The following is a 9594-nucleotide window of genomic DNA, read 5'->3' as shown; positions in this document are numbered from 1 at the left end:
TGGTCAGGGGGGGTCTCGGGGGTCCCATCCCAGCCCCCCCGGGGCAGCAGTGGGGTGCAGGAGTCCATCCTGGGGGGGTGTCTCCTCGCTGGGGGGCACAGGGGCCGGGGTGGGGGGTCCCTGGGGGGAGGGGGTGTCCCGCGGGGTCACACTCACAACCTTCGCATGTGGCACTTTATTGGGTACACGAGGGGGGGTGGCTGTGGCGGAGTGGGGGGGGCCTAGCCCCAAATTCCCCCCAGCACTGGGGGTCCGGTGGCCTCAGCAGAGGGGGGCGTCCCTGGGGCACAATGGGGGGGTTTTGGGGGGGTCTCTGGCACGTGGCATGTGGGGGGGGTGTCGGGGTCTGTGATGTGGGGCAGGAGGCCGGGGGGGGTGTCCCTGGGCCATGGGGCAGCGGGATCTGGGGGGGCACAGGGGGGGCTGGGGGGGGGCACCGCTGGGGCCTGGCATGGGGCTGGGGGGCTTCAGGGCATGGGGGGGGGGGGGCAGATTTATTGCCAGGACTTGGGGGTCTCAGGGACCTAGGGGGGGTCTCTGAGGCAGTGGGGGGTCTCCAGCGTACAGCAGGTGCTTGGGGGGCTCCTGGGCATCATCATTTTGGGGGGGGGGTCTCAGAGGCAGCATGCTGGGGGGGGCCGGGCTGGGGTCTCTCTGTTGCCCCCCCCTTCTCCCCAGTCTCACTGAGGCCCCACAGCAGCCATGGGGGGGGCTCGGGGGGTGGATTTTGGGGCCCCCCAACACTACAAGTCTATGGTGTCGCTGCCCAAGCTGCGGCGGTCGGCACCGGGGTCACCGGGGGGCTCGGGGACCCCCCCAGCAGCATGGACGCCCCCCCTGGGCTGTGACCCCTGGAGTTGCGGGGCCGGGGGGGGCTGGGGGCTGCCCTCCCCCCAGCTCTTGGAGAGCTGCAGCTTGGGGGCAGTTGGGGGGCGACCCTGTGGCAGGGTTGGGGGGGGGGTCAGCACCGCCATCGCCCCCCCCAGGGACACTGCGGACCCCCCCCAGCGGGAGGAGGCACGATACAGGGCCGGGGGTCGGGGGGGGGCGGCAAGGGTGAGCCCGGCTGTGCCGGTGGGGCCAAGGGGGGGCCTGAGGGTTGTGCCGAGCCCCTGGGGACCGGTTGGGCCGAGATCTGGGGCTGGGGTTGCGCCAACACCCGCTGCGGTGGTTGGGCCGGTTGTGCCGAGCCCCTGGGGACCGGTTGTGCCGAGATCTGGGGTAGTGGTTGTGCCGAGACCCGCTGCGGTGGTTGCGCTGCTTGTGCTGAAATTTGGTGTAAGGGTTGTGCCGACACCTGGTGTGGTGGTTGTGCCGGTTGTGCTGAGATCTGGGGTAGTGGTTGGGCCGACACCCGCTGCAGTGGTTGGGCTGGTTGTGCCAGAATTCAGCATAAGGGTTGTGTTGACACCCGGTGTGGTGGTTGTACCGGGCTCCGGGGTGCTGGTTGTGCCGAGATTTGGTGCAGGGTTTGTGCCGAGCCCCTTTGTGTCGGCTGTACTGAGATTTGGTGCAATGGTTGTGCCCAGACCTGGTGTGGTGGTTGTACCAGGCTGTGGTGTGCCGGTTGTACCGAGATTTGGTGCAATGGTTGTGCCCAGACCCACCGTGGTGGTTGTGCCGGGCTCTGGTGCGCCGGTTGTGCTGAGATGTGGTGCAGGGGTTGTGCCAACACCCTGTGTGCCGGTTGTACCAGTTGTACCCAGATTTAGCGCAGCGGTTGTGCCGAGACCCCGTGTGCTGGTTGTGCTGCGATTCGGCGCAGCGGTTGTGCCGAGCACTGCCGGGCCGGTTGTGCCCATCCCAGACACACCGGTTGTGTTACACCCGGCTGCGCCAAGATTCGGTGCGGTGGTTGCACTAATCCCTGCCGCGCCACTTGCGCCGAGCCCCGTTACACCGGTCGCACCAACCCCTGGTGTCACAGTCGTGCTGAACTCCATTTTGCCGGTTGTGCCAGCCCCTGGTGTGGCGGTTGTGCTGAACTCCGTTTCACCGATTGTGCCAAGCCCCGTTACACCGGTTGTGCCAACCGCCGGTGTTGCTGTTGTGCTGAACCCCCTTTTACTGGCTGTGACAAACCCCATTTCACCGGTTGTTCTGACCCCCGGTGTCGCAGTTGTGCTGATCCCCGTTACACCGCTTGTGCCCAACCCTGTTTTGCTGGTTGTGCCAACCCCTGGTGTCACGGTTGTGCCGAACCCTCTTTCACCGGTTGTGCCCGACCCCATTTTGCCGGTTGTTCCGACCCCCAGTGTCACGGTTGTGCCCAGCCCCGTTACACCGGTTGTGCCGACCCCCGTTTCGCCGGTTGTGCGTCCCCCCATGGTGCCGCTGGTGCCGGTGCGACGGCGGAAGACTCCGGTCCCCCCCGCCAGCGCCTCGTCGATGCTGCGGCGCAGGTCGATGGGCGAGGGGGGCCGGTAGCCAACCGTGGGGTCCCCGTAGCCCTCGGGGGGTTCAGGGGGGGGCCCCCCGCAGAGCGCCAGTGCTTCGGCCTCCCCCCGCGGGCAGTTGGGGGGTTCGGCGGCCGGGTGGGGCGGGGGGGGCGCCGCCAGTGCCAGCACGGCAAGCGGTAGCCCCATGGCCACCTCGGCCAGGCGACAGCCCAGCTGTAGCCCCCACCACACCCAGGGGCTGCCCGGGGGGGGCCCCCCCCAGCCCAGCGCCTGCAGCCCCCCGAAAACCTGCAGCCCCGCGCTCAGCACCGCCCCCGCCGCCGCCACCATCCCCGCAGCCCCCCCGGCCGCCCCCAGTTTGCCTCGTGGTCCCCCCCCGCAGCGGGCTAGCACCCACAGAGCCCAGGTGGCCACCAAGCCGGCAAAGAGCCCCCGCGGCAACACCAGTAGCCCCGGTAGCCGGCCCAGCGCCGCCACGGCCAGCACGGCCCCCAGCGCGCCCCCCACGTGCAGCACCCCCAACGCCACCACCACGGGGGCCCAGCAGCGGCGGGGGGGGGCCAGCAAGCCCAGGGCTACCACTAGCCCCCAGCCCAAGCAGGGGAAGGGCAGCTCGAAGAGGAGGCGAGCGGCGGCCGGGGGCAAGCGGCCGCGGCGCTCGTAGGCGTCGAAAAAAAGGGGGAAGGCGCGGGCGGCCCCCCCCGCCGCCAACAGCCCCCCCAAGAGCCGGGCGGCGGGGGGGCGATGGCGGGGCCCCCCCAGTAGCCCCAGTAGCCCCAGTAAGGCCAGTAAAGCGAAAAGGCTTCCGACCCCGTAGACGTGGAGAGCCCAAGCCGGGCCCCAAGCGGCGGCGGCCACCGCCCAGCTGGTTTGTAGAGCCACGAAGTGGGGGGGCCACGAAAAAGGGGCGGGGGGGGGCCGGGAACCCCCGGGGTCCGGCCCCCCCGACTGGCAGGTGGAGGCGCCCGGGGTGCAGGCGGAGGGAAAGGGGGGGGCGGCCCCCCGAGAGGGCTGGTGGCCCGGGGTGGGGGGGGCTGCGGGGGGAGGAGAGAGGTCGGGGGGGGCTGTGTTGGGGGGGGGGGCGAGGTGCACCCCACATCCAAGCCCCCCCCCCCATTTTGTGCCCCCCATATTCCCACACACGCTCTGCACCCCCCCCCCCCCGGTCCCCCCATATCACCCAGTGGATCCCTGTGCCCCCCCCAGCACCCAACAGCTCCCTGTCCCCCCCCCCCCAGCACCCAACAGCTCCCTGTGCCCCCCCTCCAGCTTTTCCAGGTCATTACGGGGGGGTCAGGATCCCCCTCAACCCCCACAGAACCCCCCCACGCCCCCCCCTCACCTGGCTCAGCGCCGCTGCCCTCATGGGACTCGTTGACCACCCGGGGGGGCACCGTGGGCACCAAAAATCCTGAGGGGGGGGACACACACGCACACATATAGTGAGGGGGGGTCCCTCGGGGGGGGGGGGTCATGCCAGGGGACCCCCCCTCCCCGCTTTGGCACTCACCGGCGGCGCTGAGCTTGCCGGCCAGCTCTGAGATGCGGCGGCTGAGCTGGGGGGGCCGGGGGGGGCCGGGGGGGGCCCGCAGGAAGCTGGTGGGGGGCACGACCCCCCCCGACCCCACTTTGGGGTCCAGCCCCCCCGTCAGGTCGATGGTGACATCCAGCTCCAGCTCCTTGTCCCGCTCCGGGGGGGTCAGGGGGGGCCCCCCCCCAGCTTCCTCCGGGGGGGTCCCTGAGCCGGGTTCATCTCCGGAGCGGGGGGGGGGCGAAGGGGTGTTGGGGGGCCCCGGGGGGGCGTGGGGGGGGTGTGGGGGGGGGCGACCCTGAGTTCGTACCTTGATCTTGAAGTTGAGGCCGAGGTTAAGGGACAGGACGGGGGGGGGCGCGGGGGGGGGCGGTGCCGGGGTGGGGGGGGCGGCGGAGGGGGGGGTCACGCACAGCAGCAGCAGCAGCAGCAGGGGGGGGGCTGCCCCCCCCCGCCCCGCGGGGGACGCCGGGGACATCGGGGACGGTGACACGGCGGCTGCGGGAGAGGAGGGAGGGGGGTGTTACCCGGCCTGGGCACGGACACACCCACGGACACACCCACGGACCCATGGACACGCCCATGGACGGACACGCCCACGGACCCACGGACACACCCACGGACAGACACACCCACGGACGGACACACCCACGGACGCATGGACAGACCCACGGACACACCCACGGACCCATGGACACGCCCACGGACACACCCACGGACACACCCACGGGCGGACACACCCACGGACAGACACACCCACGGACGCATGGACAGACCCACGGACACACCCACGGACCCATGGACACGCCCACGGACACACCCACGGACCCATGGACACACCCAGGGACAGATACACCCACGCACACACCCACGGACACACCCACGGACACACCCACGGACCCATGGACACGCCCATGGACAGACACACCCACGGACCCATGGACACGCCCACGGACACACCCACGGACCCACGGACACACCCACGGGCGGCCCCCCGGCACTGTCCTGGCCCCCCGCCCCCCCCGCCCCGGTGCCCCCGGCAGGACGGTGACGGCGGCCGGGGGGGGTTGGGGGGCACAACTGGGGACCCCGAGAGGGCGGGATGGGGACAGGAGCGTCCCCGGGGAGGGGGGGCGGGGGCATCCTGGGGGGGGCACGGTCAACCTGGGGACAGGGGCATCCGGGGGGGGGGGGGGGGGCTGGAGCATCGGGGGGGGGGGGTCAGGAGCATCCCGGGGGGGGGCAGGGGTACTGGGGGGGGGACAGGAGCATCCCGGGGGCGACAGGGGCATCCTGGGGGGTGGGGGGGGAATAGGAGCATACCTGGGGGGGCGGTCAGGAGCATCCCGGGGGGGCCAGGGGTACTGGGGGGGGGGACAGGAGCATCCCGGGGGGGGGCAGGGGTACTGGGGGGGGGACAGGAGCATCCCGGGGGGGACAGGAGTGGGGGGGGGGGGGGGGACAGGAGCATCCTGGGGAAGCTGGAGCGTCCCTGGGGCGGGGGGGGCCGGTGTGCCCTGACCCGAGAGCTCTGGATGCCCCCCCCCTCCTTGCCCCCCCTCCTTGCCCCCCCCCGCCGGCAGGTCCCTAATCGCAGTGACAAGCGGCACCGCGGTGTCACCTCGGGGCCCGTCACGGCGGATGCGATGGGACAGGGACGCGCGGGGGGGGCGGGGGGGGGGACGACACCAACCTGTCACACCCGGCACCCACCGCTGCCAACGCGCCCCCCCCCGCCCCCCCAATCCCCCCGGGGTGAGCACACGCGGGTGATTGGGGGGGGGGGGGGGCGGTTCGCAGTGTCCCCGTGCACGTGGCGTCACCCCGAAAACCTGCAACAACCCCCCCCCCCTCCAGACCCCCCCAGCACACTGCAGCGCCCCCCAAGACCCCCCCCAGCCCCCCAACACCCCCAGCCCCCTCCCAGCACCCCCACAAACCCCCAGCACCCCCCAGACCCCCCATACACCCTCAGCACCCCCCAGCCCCCCCAAGACCCCCCTTACACCCCCAGACGCCCTCCAGCACCCCCAGACCCCCCCATACACCCCCACCCCCCCCCCTCAGCCCCCCCTAACACCCCCAGCACCCCCCCCCCCCCCCCCCCGTGTCTCTGCATCCCGGTAACCCCCCCAAGACCCCCCACCCCACCCCAAAACTCGCCCCCTGCCCCCCCCCACCCCCCCAGGATCGGGCCCTCCCGCACCCACCGGCCTCGGCGGCGGCTCCGGCCCCGGCAGCGGCAGCAGCGGGGGGGGGGGGTTGGGCAGCAGCTGCCCCCCCCGCCCCCCTCCTCCTGCCCCTCCCCCTCCTCCTTCCCTCCCCCCGCCCCCCCCTCCCCGCTCCTCCCCCCCCCCCCCCCCGCCATGGCCGCGGGCACCAGGAGCCGCCGGAGCTCGGCTGGGCCACGGTGACACGGGTGACACTGGTGACACTGGTGCCACTGGGGGCTCTGACGGTCCTGGTGGCCCTGGTGGCCCTGGTGGTGGTGGCCCTGGTGGCCCGGAGCCGGCCGGGGCTGCCAGGCCGGGTCACAGCGCGTGAGGGACGGCCACGTGTGCCCCGGAGTGTCACCACCTCCTGCCACCCTGTGCCACCACCGTGTGTCACCCCCTGCCACCACCGTGTGCCACACTGTGACCCCCCTGTGCCACCTCCTGCCGCTTCGTGTCACCCCCCTGTGCCACAACCAGGTGTCACCCCCCGTGCCACCTCCTGTCACCTCGTGTCACCCCCCTGTGCCACCTCCCGCCACCTCGTGTCACCCCCTGTGCCACCCCATGTCACCTTCCACCACCCCATGTCACCCCCCTGTCCCACAACCAGGTGTCACCCCCCTGTGCCACCTCCTGCCACCCCTTGTGCCACAAGCATGTGCCACGCCACTGTGCCACCCCTGTGTCACCTCCCGCCACCCCATGTCACCCCCCTATGCCACAACCAGGTGTCACCCCCCTGTGCCACCTCCTGTCACCTCGTGTCACCCCCCTGTGCCACGACCACGTGCCACCCCATGTCACCCCCCCATGTCAACTCCCGTCACCCCATCTCACCCCCCTGTGCCACCTCCTGCCACCCCCCCGTGCCACAAGCATGTGCCACCCCACTGTGCCACCCCATGTCACCCCCTGTGTCACCTCCTGCCACCTCGTGTCACCCCCCCCGTGCCGCGACCATGTGCCACCCCCTGTCACCCCCCGTGTCACCGCCCGGGCAGGGGCAGCACCAGATGCTCCATCACTTTATTAATACCTGGATACAGCGGTGCCCCCCCCGTCCCCCCCCCCTCCAGCCTGCCGGGGGGGCCACGAGGATTGAGGGGGTGTGTGGGGGGGTGGGTGCCCCCGGGGCGCAGGGGGGCCCCCCCAAGTGCAGGAAAAAAGAGGGGGGGCTGCTGCCCCCACGATAACCCCAGGCTGGGGGGGTTTGGGAAGGGGGGGGGCAAGCAGTGGGTGCTACGTCCTACCCACCCCTAAAGGGTGCAGCACCCCTGGCCCCCCCCCCCCCGAAAAAAAAAAAAAAAAAGCCCCGTGGGCTGAGTGGAGAGGGGGGGGCACCCCAACACCCTCCCTTATAGCCAGGATTTGGGGGGGGGGCTGGCCGGGGGGGTCCAGCCCGTAGTGCAAAGCCAGCCCCAGCGCGGCACTAGCGGCGACAGGGGCGGGGGGCCGGGTTTGGGGGGGGGGAACCGGGGGGGTCCGGGGTGGGGGGCCCCACGCGCGCCCCCTCCTCAGTACAGACGCTTCTCGTAACTGTGGGGCAGAGAAAAAAAGAAGGGGGGGGGTAAGTCGAGGGGGGGGGGGGGGGCCTGCACCCCAACACCCCCCTGTCACCCCCTGCCCCCCCTCAAAGCTGCCACCGGCACCACGTCAGATCCTGGCTGGGAAATAAGGGGGTGCCCCCCCCCGGCTATGGGGGGGCGGGGGGCTGCGGGTCCCCCCATCACCAGCAGTTCCCCCCCCCCCGCCCTCACTCCCCCCCCCGTCACCCCGGTTACTTACGTGGCAGAACCGTAAAGCTACGGCGGCGGCATGGGCGGGAGAGAGAGAGAAGGTTACAGGGTCACCCCGCACCCCCCCGTGACCCCCCCGGCCCCCGCGCCGGCACCACGGTCCGGCCCCGTGATCCAGCACCGTGATCCGGCACCGTGATCCGGCACCGTGATCCAGCACCGTGATCCGGCACCGCGATCCGGCACCGGCATCACAGTCCCGCACCGTGAACCAGCACCGCGATCCGGCACCAGCACCGTGCTCTGGCACCGCGATCTTGCACTGTGATCTGGCACCGTGATCCGGCACCGGCATCACAGTCCCGCACCGCGATCTGGCACTGGCACCGCGATCCGGAACCACGATCCGGCAGCAGCACCGTGATCTGGCACCACGATCCGGCACCGTGGTTCAGCACCAGCGCTGTGATCTGGCACCGCAATCCGGCACCACGATCCGGCACCGACACCACGATCTGGCACCTCAATCTTGCACCACGATCTGGCACGGCAATCTGGCACCAGCACCACAACCCAGCACCAGCACCATGATCCAGCATTGGCACCATAATCCGGCACCATGATCCAGCATCACGACGCAGAAGCAGCACCACAATCCGGCACCGTGATCTGGCCAAGCCAGCCAGCACTGGCACCACGATGTGGCACCACGATCCAGCACCGGCACCGTGATCTAATACCACGATCTGGCCGAGCTACCCGGCACCAGCACCACAATCTGGGCTCCCAATCTGGCACCGGCACCATGGCCCAGCTGGGCCACCCGGCACCAGCACCACAATTCGGCACCATGACCCCGCACTGGCACCGTGATCTGGCACCGTGATGCGGCATCAGCACCGTGATGCAGCACCACGATCTGGCACTGGCACCGTGATCCAGCACCGCAAACCTGGCACCATGATCCGGCACCACGATCCGGCTGAGCCACCGGGCACTGGCACCATGATCCGGAACTGGCACTGTGATCCGGAACTGGCACCACCACCGTGATCCGGCCGAGCCACCCGGCACCAGCACCGCGATCTGGACAGATGCCGGCCCCGCGCTCGACTGCACCTCCCAGCACTGGCATCATCCGGCACCGCCTGGCACCGGCGCCGTGCCGCGACCAGGTCACCCGGCACCAGTAACATACTGGCCACCAGCACTGGGCTCCCAGCACCGCGCTCCGGCCGAGCCACCCAGCACCAGCACCGTGGGCCAACCGAGCCACCCAGCGCTGGCCCAGCAGCTCAGTGCCCGCTGAGGTGGCCCTGGGGCTGATGGCCAGGATGTGCCACCCTGAGCCGCTGCCCGGCTTCACCCCCAGAGGCACCGGCAGCGCCCCGACCGCCCGGGCCTGACCCGGCCTTGTCTGGTGATGGAGAGCTTGGCCAAGGCAGCCAGCTGGCCAATCGGCATCGTGGGGGGCAACCAGGCAGCCAAGCAGCATCCTGGCTAGTCAACCAACCAGCATCGTGGCCAGTTGACTAGCTAACTAACCAGTCAACCAACCAGCATCCTGGCCAGTTGACCAGTCAACAAACCAGTATCGTGGCCAGTTGACCAGTCAACCAATCAGCATCATGGCCAGTTGGTGAGTCAACCAACCAGCACCGTGGCCAGTTGACTAGTTAACTAACCAGTCAACCAACCAGCATTGTGACCAG

At 70.8% G+C, this 9594-nt stretch overlaps 2 protein-coding genes across 2 annotated transcripts in view; both read right to left on the bottom strand.

The window, feature by feature from the left end:
* Positions 1-612: 612 nt before the first annotated feature.
* Positions 613-4514, bottom strand: PRRT4 (proline rich transmembrane protein 4). Its single transcript, XM_074901687.1, has 5 exons — positions 4499-4514; positions 3910-4152; positions 3742-3810; positions 2762-3433; positions 613-2713 (listed from the first exon to the last, which is right to left on the bottom strand). The coding sequence occupies exons 1-5, from the start codon at positions 4512-4514 to the stop codon at positions 744-746; spliced, it is 2970 nt and encodes a 989-aa protein (XP_074757788.1). The 3' UTR covers positions 613-743.
* A 3619-nt stretch (positions 4515-8133) lies between these two features.
* The window catches only part of LOC141958798 (uncharacterized), a 14773-nt gene continuing 13312 nt past the window's right edge, over positions 8134-9594 (bottom strand). The window contains exons 16-17 of the mRNA XM_074901686.1: positions 8732-8968; positions 8134-8637 (exon numbers count right to left, since the gene is read on the bottom strand). Coding sequence (XP_074757787.1) covers positions 8134-8637; positions 8732-8968 — 741 coding nt within the window. The remainder of the gene's footprint in view (positions 8638-8731; positions 8969-9594) is intronic.

The sequence above is a fragment of the Athene noctua genome, chromosome 3, assembly GCF_965140245.1.
Source record: "Athene noctua chromosome 3, bAthNoc1.hap1.1, whole genome shotgun sequence".
NCBI lineage: Eukaryota > Metazoa > Chordata > Aves > Strigiformes > Strigidae > Athene > Athene noctua.
Note: the sequence above shows the minus strand (reverse complement) of the source record. Positions and strands in the feature narration are given on the sequence as shown.